General features: G+C 43.7%; 1 protein-coding gene across 7 annotated transcripts in view; it reads right to left on the reverse strand.

Moving 5' to 3' along the window:
• Nucleotides 1-17792, reverse strand: part of LOC119461279 (uncharacterized) — a 463000-nt gene that overhangs the window by 17501 nt on the left and 427707 nt on the right. For 3 of the 7 annotated variants that reach the window (XR_005193959.2, XM_049672339.1, XM_037722520.2), the window contains 9 exons: nucleotides 16214-16329; nucleotides 15701-15777; nucleotides 12729-12767; nucleotides 12589-12636; nucleotides 10571-10615; nucleotides 8284-8328; nucleotides 7739-7795; nucleotides 7475-7504; nucleotides 4040-4097 (listed from right to left, as the gene is read on the reverse strand). Coding sequence is in view for 6 of the 7 variants with exons in the window: in XM_049672339.1 (XP_049528296.1) it covers nucleotides 4040-4097; nucleotides 7475-7504; nucleotides 7739-7795; nucleotides 8284-8328; nucleotides 10571-10615; nucleotides 12589-12636; nucleotides 12729-12767; nucleotides 15701-15777; nucleotides 16214-16329 (515 nt within the window). In the remaining variant the exon portion in view is untranslated. The remainder of the gene's footprint in view (nucleotides 1-4039; nucleotides 4098-7474; nucleotides 7505-7738; nucleotides 7796-8283; nucleotides 8329-10570; nucleotides 10616-12588; nucleotides 12637-12728; nucleotides 12768-15700; nucleotides 15778-16213; nucleotides 16330-17792) is intronic. The other 4 variants (XM_049672342.1, XM_049672341.1, XM_049672343.1 and 1 more) reach the window with 4 other exon arrangements.

Consider the following 17792-nt stretch of genomic DNA (forward strand, 5'->3'; position numbering starts at 1 on the left):
CTGACCGGCATTGCTCCGACACCGCCATAGAGCAAAAGCTTAGGATAGACCCCTCAACGTCACGCGGAAAAAACGGAAAAACGCACGCGCGAGGCCAGTCGAAGGTGGGGGGAGCTACGAGGGAGTTGAGAGGGATGGCGAGGGGAGCCACTGCCACCAAAGCGACGGCGTTGCCAAGGCCAAATGCGTTTATCTGCCGCCGTTTGTGGGGTCTCACATGTGCTCTTGGGACAAAGGAACGACAATACAGTAGTGCAAACAATCACAAGGGCATTTATTGCACCTTTCATACACTAATACACACTAACCGAATTACAACCAATAGAACATTCACACGGGCGCGCGACAAATCAAGTAAGTCCGACTCACCGCGACCCGATGGAGAGCGAATACGCTCGCCCCATGCTATGACACCATCGCCTAGTCGTTCACGTGTATAGTCACCCGAACGGTGGCGCGCTCGAACGATCTGTGTTCGTCCATACCGGTGTCCTGCTCTTAGCCTCGCGCGACGGTCGCGCAAAGCGGGCCGGCGCACGCGCGAAGCGTCCGTGCGTGTTGGTCGCCGATCCCAAGCCAAAGAGAGAGCGCCTCCGACCTTTTTCTCCCATGTCCCCGCCTATCGGTGGCGTTAGCATCGCGACACTAGCGCCATCTCTCGCAACCACCGCCGGGCTTAGCCACGCAGAGAAGCCGGACTACAGGAGACATGCGGGGAAAACAACATCAGGGGACGCGTGAGAGTCGCGCATCCCCACATCCCCCCAACCTTAAATCACTACACATACGCCGGCGAAACATGTCACAAGGGCTATCAACGCGCGCGTCGCGAACAAAAGTTAGTACACGCGACAGTGGCGCCGCCGAGTAAATGTCCACGCGTTATCCACAACGTGCGAGCCGACATTGACTCTGGGGTTCACCGCTGGCGTTCGTTGGTCACAGCACCACATCTGCAGATTCGATGGCACGACTCCAGCCCAGGACTCCGGAAACGGCGAGGCAGAAGTCGGCACGAGCAAGCGTCGCTCGCGCCCTGCTGACGAGAGCCGCAGTAGCCGTTGGTGACTGCCGGCTCTTTTCCCAGCCGCCGAGGGTTGCGAGCCGGACATTGGCGGCCGCCGAAGTCGCTGCGCCGAATTGACCACAGGCATCTCCAAAGCCTGGGGTAGCTCGATTGTAGTCCGGGGCAGCAGCGCTGACGATGTGCAGGTGACAGCAAACCAGGGGTGACTCCGCTCACGCTGCGTACACTCAACGCACTCGACAAACACTAAAGTAGTGCAAGGGAGAGGAATTCGGCATACGCATCGCCCACGTGGTACGATGTTCAATTCGGCTAGCGAAATTTCGGACGGCATTTCAGGATGCTAAGTTCACGTGAACAAAGCTTGCTTTCTTGAGTCGAACGAGTAATTTCAATTCGTGCGAGGCGAACTAATGAGGGAAGCAATGTGCGACATCTCAACACCACGGTCCACCAGGCTGTGTCTCTCCACGTGCAATAGGCGGCTTTGTAAAGCCTTAGGCCTAATGCTTCGCTACTTTGACAACAACCGGCATCAAAAAAAAAAAAAACATCACCCAAAATGGGCACAACAGGCAGCCGCAAGGAGACGTTAGCTCTGTGAGGTGGTCCTACCCCGCTCGGTGCACACAGCATCCGAGTTGACGGCGCCCACCGTCCCAGACGGTGTCGGAGCGCCCGGTGCAAGGCCGCAATACCAGTCAGCCCGTAGCGGCACCCGTGGCCCGCGGCCACCCAGCTCCCTGATCCGCGACTTCCGAAGTTAAAGAGATAGAAGAAGCTATTTACATAAGAAATTCGGACCACCCACGAGGCTTCCGTACTCACTCGCTTCAGGCTTGCCAATGCTCCGCGGGCGCTAGGCCTCGCTCTCCCAGGATGCAGACCACGTGGCTCTCGTACCGACGAGTGTACTTCAAAACACTCGCGAAAAGGCTTAGCATGTTGAAAAGTTCAAACACACTACAGCAACCGTCGCCTCGCTCAAGAAAGCACACCGCCGACACTAGCGATCAAAATCTACGCTAGGACTACGCTTCGGTTGAAACATCTCGAACCGAGCAAAACTGTTAAAATTATCGTCCGATGCCCCAAGAGCCCCACGTTGGGCGCCAGATGTGGGGTCTCACATGTGCTCTTGGGACAAAGGAACGACAATACAGTAGTGCAAACAATCACAAGGGCATTTATTGCACCTTTCATACACTAATACACACTAACCGAATTACAACCAATAGAACATTCACACGGGCGCGCGACAAATTAAGTAAGTCCGACTCACCGCGACCCGATGGCGAGCGAATACGCTCGCCCCATGCTATGACACCATCGCCTAGTCGTTCACGTGTACAGTCACGCGAACGGTGGCGCGCTCGAACGATCTGTGTTCGTCCATACCGGTGTCCTGCTCTTAGCCTCGCGCGACGGTCGCGCGAAGCGGGCCGGCGCACGCGCGAAGCGTCCGTGCGTGTTGGTCGCCGATCCCAAGCCAAAGAGAGAGCGCCTCCGACCTTTTTCTCCCAAGTCCCCGCCTATCGGTGGCGTTAGCATCGCGACACTAGCGCCATCTCTCGCAACCACCGCCGGGCTTAGCCACGCAGAGAAGCCGGACTACAGGAGACATGCGGGGAAAACAACATCAGGGGACGCGTGAGAGTCGCGCATCCCCACACGTTGCAACTTTGCAACTGGAATGTCATCCGAGCCGTGAACGCTGCCCTCGGTGACACCAAAGTGCCGCCCTGCGGCACAATTTCCGATGGCCTCGGCAGCTAAAGTAACTTTCTTTTTAAAGGCAGCTGGGTACTACTTTCACGGTCACGACATCGTGTGGGATAGACTAGCAAACGTGCCTATTCTTAGCGTGGTTAAAATGGCACCCGTTGAAAGCAGCAGCAGCCTACCGACGCCACCGCAAGATGACGGTGGCACCGTAGCAAGATGACGCATACTGCGCGACGAGTCTTGATGATGATAGCAGTGAGCAAAAACGAACCCGAAACTGCAAATTTTACGCTGAAAACTGGGATCCGCATATAATACGAGGCAGGAAATTTTACATGGTAAAATTGAGAAAAAACCTCGTATTATACGCGGGTTTTTACGGTATATAAGTCGCACCGGTGTGTAAGCACCTGTTCGTTCGGTAAGCGATTAAAAAAATTAGTGATGTTTCATTCCGTGAACGCTGGTCTTGCACAAGCGTATAAGTGCCAGTACTATATAATTGTGACAGCAATGATACGGACACTCCAGGCGCATTTCTACAGTCGTGGTCACCGCAATGTTCTGTATAAAGTCCAAGAGCGATAACATCGTCCCCACGTGCCATATGCTGTATGTGCGAGTGAAAGAGTGAAAGTGTGCTACGGTGAGCCGAATCGGGCACAAGGGAGGAAAGCAGGAAGGCAGCGCGGGAGGAAGGGGGGCCGGGGGGTGGCTTGTACTGTAACAACTGCGTTGTTTGCGCATCTTGAAAGCGATCTGCAAATGTGACTTCAGGGTCAGTCGACTCCCGGCTGGCCTGCAGCCACTTGCATTGCTGCTTCGTCCTCACACAGCACTCGGGAACTCGATAACGAGAATTGGGTACCTCGATAGTGCGTACAGAACCCTTAGCAATTAAGTGGCAGAGGTCAACCCAGTGCACTTCACGTGGCCACAGCCTCCAATCCGATTTTGACGGCAGTTTTCCCGAAAAAAAGAAAAAGACGTACATAAGTCGCACCATTCTATAAGACACACCAACGAAAAATTCTGAAAAGAAAACAAAAAAACATGTGACTTATACACCAGAAAATACGGTACAATCTAAAAAAAAAAAGAACATTGGAAGCTCCTAATTTTCTGATGCTTACTAGAGTCACTAGAATTTATTTTCTGCCTCAGGCACGGAGTACAGATGCACTTTTCCATGATATAGTAGGTGGCAAAACGAAAGGGTCAGGAAATACAAAGGTAAGACATTAAGAACACAGCAAGATAAACGTGAAACAGGCATAATAGACTAACCTGGAGCAGTCTGCAGGATCGGTGCCTTCTTCATCCCTGATCCAGTAGCTTCTTTCCCCTGTCAAAACAGAAGTAAAATATATCTAAGGCAAGTCCAAGTAGTACCTGAACACTACTCGGCAACACATGAATTTGAAGGCATAGAACAAATACTTATGACACACTCCTTAATACTGTTCAGTGAATTCTAGCGGATTTATTACGCTGCTTTAGTGAAATTGTGGCAAGCGAACCAGGTGAACCGACTGACCGGAACATATTTGAAAGCATTTATTAAACACATTGCTCCTGATGTAAAAAAAAAACGCCATACAATAAAAATATGCCTTGGATGCTTTGTTACAATAAATCTGGCATCACCGTCATACTTTATATACAGTGGACTAAAGATAAACGAAAGTCGTTTAAACAGAAATGCTGGATAAAAAGAATGAGGGTACCCACTTTCGTTGGCCAATACTATAGGCACAATGTTAACAAGCTTTGCTTAAACTGAACACCTTTTTTGTGAACTCCTGCTAAACTGAACTACAACCAAATCTGGGCCATTAAACTGCATACAAAGTATCAAGAGGCCGACGACAATGTAAAGTGGTGATGCTAAACAGTTAAGAAAATCCAATTCACAAGGCAGTTGCTCTGCTGTGGCTCGAGTGCACTCTAACCGAGGCATCAACGACTGCTATGAGGCTCACTCCTATAAGCACAATGTTAATAAACCTCACTTAAATGAAACACCTTTTTTTGGGAACCCCTGTTAAATGGAACTAGAAATAAATCTGGGCTGTTAAGCCACATACAAAGCACTCTGACAGCCATGTAAAGTGGAGATGCTAAACAGTCAAGAAAATCCAATGCATAAGGCAGTTGCTCTGTAGCAGCTTGAGTGCACTCTAGCTGTGGTGTCGACAGTTGCCATGCAGCATTCACATTGCTTAGTTTTCACATTTCGTGCCTCGTGAAAAAAAGCGAGAGTCAAAAAGCGAGAGCATAAAGCACTGGCTACAAAACAGATGGCATGAAAGACGTGAATTTTTGTATTCTGAAGTTCCCATTGTCATCAATAATGAAGGACGAAGACGCTGTCCGGAACTGCAGCTTTTTGAAGGACCGGATGCGGACCTGTGTATCTCGATTTGGACAAATGGAAAAAGTACTGTTCCTGTGGTTCAAGCATCCACCGCAGTACCAATTTTTCAATCCATTGCCCTATTGTAAAGATTGCCTCTAAAACAGGAATTAATGGCTTACATGCGAGCGATGACATTCGAAGCAGAGCACAATAACGTCCGTTTATTCAAGGCCGTAAAATTAAAAGAACTTGATGGTTTCCAATAAAACAACTGTTCTTGATTTTTGTGTCATTCGCTTAAACTAAACTTTGGATAAACAGAACTATTTCGTCCGGCCGTTCAAATTCCATTTAAGCAGATTTCATTGTACGTGCTTATTTAAAAGTGTTTGCTTAATATATTTGACCATATTTCTCGTGAGAATTATCCTTAGGGACTTTGTAGTAAATTTTCAATGACAATTATTACGGAATACTAGCAGATTTTAAATGCCATTTTAGTGGAATATATTCCAGAGAAAAAAAAATGGCAACCCTGATTCACAGTAGTTTGCTCGTAAATGTGCTGGTGCTACACAAACCAATGCATTTACAGGTCAGAAAAGATACAGTGTTAGCTAGCAGTATGCTGGTCTTTTAGACTGATTTAATTGACATTGCTTCTGGTGGCACGCTTCAACAGTTATGCTGGTTTCAAGAAGCAATAATGCATCATCAATGGAAGAGCATCACACTAAACCAAAGCAAGGAAAGCGGTGACCGAGGGGGATAGGACCGAGCCCAAATGAAAGTTGCTGCTTGGCTGGGACTAACAAGACAACCTGACAAAGTAGGCAGTAGAGAGAGCCCAAACTGAAAATGCTAAGCATAATCCATCCATTAATAATGGCTAATGGCTAGAGCAATAGGCTTAAGCTGTATTGTTATACTCAAGGCGTATCGGTATGCAATGACCTCAAGCACTATCATGAGCAATATGACAAGTAACATGGGAGAGTGTTTCCTGTTATCATCAGCCAGTTTAATTCCTCCCTTTTCCAGCATCGAGCAAAACCATTTCATGCCTATGAATTTCTTAATCAAGTCCTCTACCACTTGCAACTGCATTTTTTCCCCGCAAGACACCAACTGTCAACCTAATAGACCACCACTTTGTCTGCTTGTGGTGACAAAAATTTTATTTCTAGATTTCCTGAATATCACAAGCGGACAGCAGTTTGATATTTGCTACCACAGTAGGTCTCTCCAGCACTGCAGAAGATACAGGCTGCCTTAAAGAACAAGGTTGCTATAACAGACTGTTATAGGTCTGAATTTATGTGACATTTCTAAGATGACTTTCAGTGTTCTAGTGAGTGAAACAAAGTTTGCCAGCATTACTACACTTCAACATAAGATAAAAAGAAATGGAAGGTCTATACAGAGCTGAAAAACGTTTTCCATTAACAATGCCATACCAATATGCACCCTGTGCCCACCAGGATGAGGCGGAACATTAATTCGAGTTCAAAAAGCAAATTCAGCAAACATGTAACCTAGAAGTTCACTCACTGCTCTCCGTTATATAGTACCCTTCTTGAAGAATGTCTCGTGCAACTTTTTTTTATTTAGCCCAGGGACAAAAAAATCACTGGCTTTGAACACAAACCTGGTGTTCTCTACCACCATGCACACATTAAGGTCACAATATTGCACTAGGACTGGTTCAGTTATAGTACTACTTAGGTTGCATAAGTAAGGCAGTCAAGTATAAATGGCCTTCCAACAAAATCTCTCACTCATTCACAAATTTCATGGTGCACAATCTTTGAAATCCTGTTTACATGAACTTGACCATTTCGTCTAGAAAAAGTGACAACCATACATCATCTGTGGCAACTTGAATACAAGGTAATCATCTCAGCAAAAAGAATAGTGGCACCATCTGTCAATGCAATGGTCAAACACAGCCCATGCCATGTCCCACCATAACAGTGACAGATGCTGTTACCATTCCTTTACTACGCAAATCTACATTTCTTGTCCGGCATCACCACAGATGATGCAAACCTACAATTTAGCCTGAACAAAATGGGCAAGAACAGCATTCAAACAATGCATAAACAAAATGCACCCTGCAATCTAACTTCAGTGCAAAATTTAAGCACAAACAAGTCAGCAGCACAGCCAGAACAGCCATCCATCCATATTTCTTTCACTTATACAACAATCGCAATTTGCAGCATGACAGAATGTGGCCATTGCAGCCTTGTTACGCCTCACAGTTTAAGAGAGAGATGTAGTACGACAGAGCAGTGCATACTATATAGTTGTTACACAATGTTACAGAGCTCATGAGGTATAAAAAGCTTACGCCAACTTACACATGCACATTTCTGGCCTTTGCACCTTCTCTAAGGGCAACAGTTGGTAAGAAAGAAAAAGAGAAACAGAATGAAACAAAGGACAATCCATTAGTCACACTCATGCATGCATTCACGGAATGCAGTGGCTTGGAAATTCGAAATGAACGAAAAAAGCAAATTACTGATTTTCTGCAACTGCTAGAATGGCGCAGCAATTAGAAACCAAGCTGTTACAGCTATGCATGTAAGGCCTGCTGGACACCTAATAAGGAAGATAAGTACCATGCTCCTCGCTGTAGTTACTGCTCCCACTGTTTCTCCTTTGCCGCAGTAGCTGCTCTGAAAAAAGGAAAGGAAAACAAGGCACAGCAGAGACTTCACACCTTGTCAAACAATTGGATAGACAGTTATTATTGCTTTATTGTGTACTTTGGCCATCAGAGAAATACTACACAAAAGTGTGGTCACCTGTTCAATTTATAGTTGACTAGTGACAGCTCTCTATTCTAATTACCAATTCAAACTGCTCTCAAACCATGGCTACCGTGCTATGCTTTCACTAAATGTTGAAGCTGCCAAGTTGGTATGAAGCCTTCAGTTAATTAGAACATTTTGCTATCCTTGGCAAGGTAGCTCCCCAAAATAAATTTTACGCATTGAGAAATAAGCCGATTTAGACCTCTCACAGCTGGACCATATGACTGTCAGAGGCCGTACAGGGTTTCCAACGACAGAAGGGAGTTGCGAGTTATTGTGCTCAAAGCAAGCATGCTTGCTCCCATGCATGCCAAGCGTGCAACCATGCCAAGCAGTTAACACAGATTTACCTTTCCACGTAGTCCTTAATATGGGTGGTCTCTGCCCTGCAGCATCTATATGCAAAGCAGCAGCAGTAGCACAACAGTCAGGACAGCATGCAATGGACAAACACACTGCAGACAACATGCAACATTTTCCAGAATGTTGTTTACATTCGACGTAATCAGAAGTAAAATAATTGTCTTTTTTTTCCCATTAACTTGCTTCCTACCTCACCATTTACGTTTGACATCAACTGTCTCTGAAAGCTTCTTGGGAAAATATTATGTATGGAGTATTGATGTACATCAACACAAAATTTGAGGACGCACCACCCTTTCTTGAAGCTGACACTAATTTAATTATTTCTACTAACTCGACTGCTTCAGTATTCCTACTACGACTCGAACACTACTAGCTTCTGTTCAACAATTTAAATGTCTGGCCTAAATGAACGATTGAAATTTGATTTGCAAAATTTAGATAATTAGCCAAGTGCTCAATATAATTTTATATGTAAATACTGCTCCACTTTTTGAAGTAATCAAGCTGGGATGACAGGTATTTGCTGCCATTATCAATTTATAGAAATCTATATAGCCTAAAGGAAATCTGCTTGTGTAGTTGTCCCCACCCTACAACAGCTATAAAGAGAATACTAGATAATGAGCACCTTTTAGACTACCGTATTTATTCGATTATAAAGCGGTCACGATTTTAAGGCTAGGGTGCCAGTTAGAGGACACAAGAAAAAAATGACAGCAGATCCACGAGGTGAATGATGATGAGTGGGCGAAGCTCCGGAGGGAATCATCGGATCTCCCGCTTAAGGGGACGCTAGCACAAACGCGTTAGAAACGTGCAGTACTCTCTAGTAAGGGGGAGCGGCCACAGCGTCTTACGCAGCCATTTACACATGCCGGAACGTGCACCGCGTTTGCCGACGCCATCACATGACTGCTGAGAGAGTATACCCCCCGTATTCATAAACGCTCCTCGACTTGAACTTGACTTGCCACCGCTTTGGGCAACGCATTCGAAACGCGTTGAAGGTAAGGTGGAAAGGCCACAGCGTCTTACACCAGCTTCTTACACGGGCCGTAACGCGCTAGCACAAACACGTTAGAAACGCGCTAGAAACGCGGCCTTTCGTTAATGTTGGGTATTTATAGCCATCGTGGTGCGTTTGTCCATGTCCGCTTCGTGGCGTAGTGGGCTAACGCCGCGCGCTCGGAAGCGAGGGGTCCCTGGTTCGATTCCGCGCTACGGACACAACTTCGGAATTTTTTTCTCATTTTTCTCAGACTGGTTACACACTACTACTACTACGACGGGGACGGAACGGGTGCCGCTATAAGGAGCTTCGCCCCTAAAAGAAATGCCTTATAGTGTGGCTTCACGGCATCGCGGCACGCATTGCCGTAAAGCCACATTATAAGGTGAAAGGCACGCTACCGTGAAGCCACACCTAAAGGCAAAATTCGCGTATGTGGCAGGTTTTCGAGGCTAAAGAATCTGGGAAAAAAACCATGCCTTATATTCGAATAAATACGGTATGTCTGACCATAGAGGGCTAACAAACGTGGCTAAAGTACTCCCATACATTGTCCACTTACTATCTGCAAGAATTCACTGCAGGTCATTTATAACATTTAGCAATTTAACGATGGGCATTGCCTAGTAGTCATATATTGAAGGTGCATAAAATCAACAAAGCTACAATTATACAAAGTTATACAAAGCTGGTTTACCCTATTTTTTCAATACCATTATAGGAGGACTGCACATATCACTGCAAAACGCATAATATGTGTACTTTGCGAGCGTCTACCTAGTACTATTTTACCAAAACAGCAGGATGATGCAAAAGATTTGCAATTGAAATAATGCGACCATACAACCTGGAAACTTTTGGGAGCTTTATCTAGGTACAGAAATGGCTGAAGTGTGAAAACGCACTGATAACTTGTGACATCTCACTTTTGTCGTGAGCACTGCAATTTAAACACAAAATTCTATGGGCAAGCTTTGCCTTCCAATTTTTTTACTACTAACCAATATTTCTTGGCCAGACAAATGGAAATTTTTGAAAGAATGTCTTACCAGTCTAAACCAATGAAGTATTTTTAGAGTATTATTTCTATTAAAAAACTATGTTTTTTGAAGTTATATTAGCAATAATGTTTTGAAATAGATTAAAAGCAAGATGTGAAGATAAAAAGAAAGCCTTTCTTTTTTTTTTTGGTCTTGGCATGCAATGCTCGCTTCATTATGTGGTAAGAAGCAATCATAGCGACATCAGAGCTTTCTATCTACCTTTGGGGCTCGTTTGTCTGATATGCCAAAACCTCCATGAAGTTGCTAGAAGGAAAAACAGCAACAACAACCACGTTAGCCCACTTTTCCTAACAACAGCTCTGTCTTAATTTCTAAGCCATTTATAGACAACCCTACGAATGCAGGAATGAACATGGGTACCCAGTGGAGTTGGAGTAAACCTAACCTCAAAGCAGCACCCCTCCCTCCCTTTTGGTGCCTTCATTATCTCATATTAGCCTCCATACAGTGATACTTGTAGAAAGCAGTAAAATTTCCAAATGTCTCAATTAAAACCAACCAAGGACACTTTCATTATATGAAGAAATAGAGAACTTGTGCTCATTATTCAGCCCCATCAAATTCACTAATGCTAACAGTTCTGTTCTGAATCAGGTGTTTCATAGTTATCTGCAAGGTCTGCATGACATGATACAAAGCTCAACATCTGCTCCCTTTCCCACTGCGTCACTCCTACTGCCCTTCGTGCACAACCCTCTATGCCTAAGTTAACTTCAAACAATCACAAGACTTCAGCTTAGTCGAATACCTGTCCATAATGCTTTTGTGATATACTGGCCGCAATTACTTCAGGGGCGTGTTTATGGGACCTTGAAATGGAGCCTATAAGCATCAGAGAGACGATGATAAGGATGGCAAATTGCTACTTTGGGAACATCCGGTTTCTGCCAAGGAGTGGCAAAAAGAAAAAGGAAAAGGAGCATTATCGAAAGTAAACATGCACATGACAAGCCTGGAGCATCACATTGCACAGCCCTGCAGCAGACTAGCGAAACATGCCCAGCACTGACACAGGTCATTCAATTAGTGAAGAAGCTCATGCTATGTTCATTACTGTCTTAAATGGCACAGTGTTCCCAATGCCTTATGAGGATATGACAAAAATAAGAGACTTTTCGCCTAAGAGGTCTTCCTGAATGTAGATGTGGCATGCTCTATATCGGCATAAATCCTAACGTGAAACATTCCGATACTATTCCAATGCATTGATTCGCTTCCAAGTTAACCTGCATTTATAACAGTGGTTTAATTCACACTTCAAAATGTACACTTGGGACAACTCCATGCTTAGAAACTGGTGACAGAGCAATTACATGTCGCCCTTCCATGTAATTACGTGTAATAAGCATTCTGACCAGTTACTTTCTGTTTGCGTTTCAATTTAGGCCATCGATACATACTTAAAGCGACACTGCAATAAAATTCTAGCACTTCTGTGGGTGATGCGAACAGTGATGAACAGGAGCTGGTACTCTGAAATGAACTGAAACAAGGCCATAAAAAGAAAAAAAAGAAAAGGAGAGAGAGGGATGTAAGATATATTATTTCACTGTTTTACTGAACCAGTGCACTTACTGCCAGCTGCAGAATAGGGAATCCACATCAATATACTATACCCAATGCACTTGTCCTACCCCTATGAGCACCAAAAATACCACGCTTGATGAACCTGCCATATGCTCTTTGCCTAAAGCTGGAGTGGTCAGCATGCTAGTTAAGCATGCTATCTACACCAACAATGAATCAACCCCAATTAACTGCAATGAAAGTTCACTTTGGCTGATTTGATTACAAATGAGTAGTATATATACTACTGAAGCAATCTTGACAAAGGTGCAGGGCAAGTCCGTTAATTAGCATCTAAGCAGATGACATGTGTACCTTGTGGCTAGCTGATACTATGATGCATATCCCAGACCACGGCATCTAATATTTTCAGCGTGCCGCGAGCGCTGCTCAATATCGGATGTTATGCTGAGGAGCCATGCTGGCTCTCAATTATTTGCATTCAGCATCATTTGCTATGACTGGTAGTGGAGGCTTTTTTTTAGTTCCTGCAATCTCGGGAAAAAAATATAATCTATTTTTGTTAGATTTTGAACAAAGGTTGCTCTATATCTTCTATCTGAAATTATGCTTATTGCACAATCCATAATTCCATTGCTTGGAGCTACTGACAACAAAGGTTAATAATGACACATAGATTAAAAGCGTACCTGCTGCTTTTGTCTTGCAATAAGTTTCCATCAGAGAGCTGCCTTTCTCTGCATGTTAAATGAATAATGGAAGCATTTTAGTCCCTTGTACGAAGATGGTAGAAATTCTGAGGAAGCAACAATGGAATCAAACAACTTACCAGACTCGCTCATTCTCCTGCTTTCAGCTTCAAACCTGCCTGGAAGCAAAAGAGTACCACAATAAATTTTACACTTCAAGCAAGTAAACAGAGGTCTCAGCATGTACCTCGTCAGGAAATATGACAGGCACATGAACAAGAAAAGAAACAGGTAAAGCGTAATGAAAATGTTTTTGAAGGCAGGATTACGCATGTTATGCATGTTATACAGTACGTACAAACAATAGACGAAGGACAAGAAGAACACAGGACATACATAATCACATCAACCAAGCTAGCCCGCCAGCATATCCCTTGCTGAAGACAGAAATAAAATTAACAATGCCAAGTTCACAGGAATTTTTTAACTAGGCAGGTGCATTTTAAAAAATGCCAATCAAGTAGCATTTTCAAAGCACTGCATTATTTTAGAGTTATAGCTGCGCTGCTTTAGGGCACTCCTCAGATGTCATTCGTCCTTATGTGCTCCACGTGTTGATCAGCTTTTCAAAGCTTCCCAGTAATGTTGCATGACAAACACTTTTACTCAGTACTTAGAGGAGCCTTGGGGTACCATGCAGAATTGCTTAACACAGCTTCGAGCATCGAAGCTGCACACAAAGTATTGCTCCATGCACTGGACCACACCATGCAAGCTGCAGGTAAGTATGCCACACTTTGAGAGCACGAACTACACTCGCAGACCTGCCAACGTTTTGCTTAGCTTTTCTATACTTGGCAGTAATCACACATGACAGACACTTTCACTCAGTGCCTAGCAAAACAATTGAGATAACATGCCAAGCAGCTTAAACCAGTCACGAGCATCAAGGCCAAGCACAAGGTATCACAATGCTCTGGACTTAGCAAAGAGCTCCAGATAAGTATGCTATGCTTCAAACACTACCACATTCAGACTTTTCGAGGGTAAAAATACTAGCATCTAAGCCAGAAAATACCAAAATTTGGTTAAACATAGAGCTAAATTCTGTGCTTCATTGTCGACGTTTATTCTTTAAAAAGTACTGACACGAAAATTTTGCGTCCCACTTAATTTTCTTTTTTATGTAGCTGAAAAGGGTAGACTGATAAGCTAGTTAGTATGGCATCGTGTAAAGAGTAGCGCAAACAGAACACACAAGCACCATGTCCCTGTCTTTCTGTTGCCTTGTGTGTTCTGTTTGAGCATACTATACATACAGTATGCATGTATAGCTACATAATGTACATTATGTAGCTGTCGACCTTGCAGTTGTAGCATGAAGCCTCAATTCTTCAAGAGCACCTAAAAAATTAATGGCAGCACCTTTTTATACAACCTGTTCAATAGTATGCATGCCAATTGCAGCATGGCTTTGGACGTAAAAAAAGACTATTGATGTTGCCGAAAAAAGGTAGCGGGTGGCATCACAGAAAACTTAAGAGCACACCAGACAACTCAGTGCGGTGGTTGAAGGTTAAAGCAATGAAGGCATTGCCAAAAGCTGTCAAATTGGCCCGCACAATTGTGCATCTCTTCTAGAAATGCAGGGGAACTTGCTCTCCCCCCTTGTACCGCAGAGTGCTGAATGGACTCTGCTTTCAGCAGCACAGCCATAATGTATGTGTACACTTTGACGGCATCTGGTACCACAAGACACCGCTATCTATCACTGTTTTAATTTATGTAAAACTCAGCTGGCAATAATGAAAGGATTCCTCTTGCTTGATACTAGTATTCCTTTTTTATCCTTCCAAGTGACATAATATGAAGCTACAGAAAGAATTGTTATATTTAATTGAAATGCAGAAATAATCAGATAGAGGAAAATGAAAGTGGATGAAAAGGTAACTTGCCGGAGAGATGGTGCTGTGGCAACTGAATTGGTAAAGCACTGCATGCGTTATGTGAGGGATGTGGGTGCAGTCCACACTCGCAGCAACTAATCCTTTCGTTCCCTTTCATTTCCCTTTACCTGAGTATTTCTACATTTCAATTTAACTTAACAATTAACTTCCCCTCTGCTTTCTGTAGCTTCATATTCCGTCGCTTGGTATGGTCGTGACTAACAAAAAAAAAAAAAAACCTCTCAGATCCCCACATTCTTCTCGCTCATTTCCTATTATCAGCTACTTACTGCTGGCCAATCGCAATGACAATGTAGGCAAAGCAACACTCGGACCACACACAAAGCCCAAAAGAAAAAGAATAGGAATAGAACTGCCACATTATGCCAGCCCTGCCAACTGTGTCAGATGGCAAAAGAAGTGTAAATAGCAAATCAGCTTCTGCACACTCTCTTCTCTCAGCGCTTTAGTAATTTGATGTCCTGAACTAATTTATGAGCACATAACGAACCTTGACACAGGGGACAGTAAGTGCTAACATGTAATGTCGTGCTTGTTCCACGTTATGTCAGGAAATAGCACAGGCTAGGCGACCTGTGCAACTATACAAATGAGACAAAATGTGTACAGAAGGTCATTCGCAAGTGGGCCCACAAGACACCTTAAAAATGATTGAGACTGAGAATGATTAAAAATAGCAAATCAAAAACCTCTCAGATCCCCACATTCTTCTCGCTCATTTCCTATTATCAGCTACTTACTGCTGGCCAATCGCAATGACAATGTAGGCAAAGCAACACTCGGACCACACACAAAGCCCAAAAGAAAAAGAATAGGAATAGAACTGCCACATTATGCCAGCCCTGCCAACTGTGTCAGATGGCAAAAGAAGTGTAAATAGCAAATCAGCTTCTGCACACTCTCTTCTCTCAGCGCTTTAGTAATTTGATGTCCTGAACTAATTTTTGAGCACATAACGAACCTTGACACAGGGGACAGTAAGTGCTAACATGTAATGTCGTGCTTGTTCCATGTTATGTCAGGAAATAGCACAGGCTAGGCGACCTGTGCAACTATACAAATGAGACAAAATGTGTACAGAAGGTCATTCGCAAGTGGGCCCGCAAGACACCTTAAAAATGATTGAGACCCAAGCTGGAACTTACTGTATAGTTCCTCAGGCAGCGGCATGCTTGCCATGGAGTGGTTAACGCTTCCATTCTCCTTTTCTCTTTCGACTGCACTGCAAATCAAGTCCACATGTAAAGCAAAAAGGGGTGATCCTATCGTACAACAACACTTTAGGATGACATAAAAATAAATGCTGTTTGTTATAGTATGTCGTCTTCCCAACAAGCTGGCTAACTACCAATTTGCAATTTCGGAAATTTTGGAGGTTTTCTGAAAAACACCTTGGCACAGAAAGAGTTATAAGACTGAACTGATTTGACTTTTCAATTGCACCAAGTTTGTGGCCAGTTGTCCAGACAAATTCTGATAAGCTTAGCAGAAATCGATGTACGTGTGATTTAAAGGTTTTCATGATCCTGAAAATAACATTTTAATACTCAGCAGTCTACAAGAGCACTGACCACTACAAATTGTGTTTGATGCCTACATATAGATAGTTTCAAGTATGCTAAATATGTTAGAGGTGCACTCAAACAAGCTCCTATTACCCTTTGTCCAGATGAAGATGAGAGAAGCAGTCGAGAAATCCACTGTCCACATCCCACACACCATTGGCTGTTTTATCGAATGGGAGGCACTCGGGGTGAGCAAGGCGGTAGTAGATCTGGAAAAAGTGCAGTGTACATACGACAAATAAAGTGATACTACTACGCTCGCACAACAAACAATGTCTTTTTTTTAGATTTCCGGCTCTAAAACACATATAGAGATATATTCGAGTTCATGATAAGAATATAACGCAACTTTTATACCTCACTTCAAACTGCAGCAAGCTCAATCACTAGGCATTAACAGTATATGAGAAAGCCAACATCATGACAGCATTGCTGCCAAGATGGGTTCTTTAATGTAATCCTAGATATTAGTAAATGAAATATTTAGCAATCAGTCACCATAAGAATGCAGTTTCTGGAGTGAGAAATCAAAACCAATACTTTGCCCAGAGTAGCAGAATGTCAAAGCCATTGGAGCAATATGGCTGGCTGGTCAGTACACAAGCAACCTTTTGCTATTTCAGTGCCAAACATGTGCATGCATAAGATCGCTTGTTTGAGCACTACAGTTTTTTCAAATCTGAGCGAATAAAAGTTATGCATCATGTTTTGAGTTGATAACCACAAGAAAGAGACAGGGTTTTTCTAAAGATAACGTAAAATTTAACAGTTTGAGAAAATTATTTGTTGACAATAAAAACATGACCACAAAGAAGAATCATCATTTGTTGGACATAAACTACTTTGTCAAATGCAGTTTAAGTGAAGGGTCTCTAAGGTAATGTATTTAACAGGTGTTTCATTTTCCAACAGTCACCAAATGTTGATGCCGAGTATTGCAGGACGCTGACACAGAAGTTGCAAGAAGAACTGCATTTTTTTATGTTAATTATGTTCAAAATGAATCACATGCCACATTTTCCCTCTATACAATATTTTCTTGTCTTGATCAGCCTCGTTGCTGAACCTGCACTGCTGCTGCCATTGCTAAACTACAATCAAGCATCATTAGAACAGCTAACCACCATCTTATAACTTCTTTCTTTTCTCCCTTTAGCAGTTTTTCTCCTTTGTCACTAATTAATGCTATTTTTGAACCTTATTATTTTTAATTAAACATAGTAGCAACAACACTGCAACTCTACAACCCTCCCTTCCCCCCCCCCCCCCTCACAGGTGTCCAAAATACTTTTTGCTAGCTCAACAATCGTTATGAAAGTCCTCATATGCCTCAATATCAATGCGATGTACGAGGGCGGTCCGATAAGTACTTAGCCTCACCGCGAGAGTGCGACGCTATCGCATGAGACATATACTGACGTTGAGTACGCTCTCTTAGAGGGACACATGCAAAGGTCCAGTCGAATCAGTCTCGCGGTTTTGTTTTTGGCCGCTTGAGGAAGAGGAAGCAGGTGATTTTTCGTGTGTCCGTTAAAAAAATGGAAAAAGAGCAATATCGGTTGGCGATTCGATTATTGTTTTTGGAAGGGAAATCGCGCAGCGAAATCAAAGAGTGACTGGATGCCGTCTACGGTGAGTCTTCTTCTTCGATGGCAACCGTCAAAAATTGGTT

Source organism: Dermacentor silvarum, chromosome 8, assembly GCF_013339745.2.
Source record: "Dermacentor silvarum isolate Dsil-2018 chromosome 8, BIME_Dsil_1.4, whole genome shotgun sequence".
NCBI classification, from domain to species: domain Eukaryota; kingdom Metazoa; phylum Arthropoda; class Arachnida; order Ixodida; family Ixodidae; genus Dermacentor; species Dermacentor silvarum.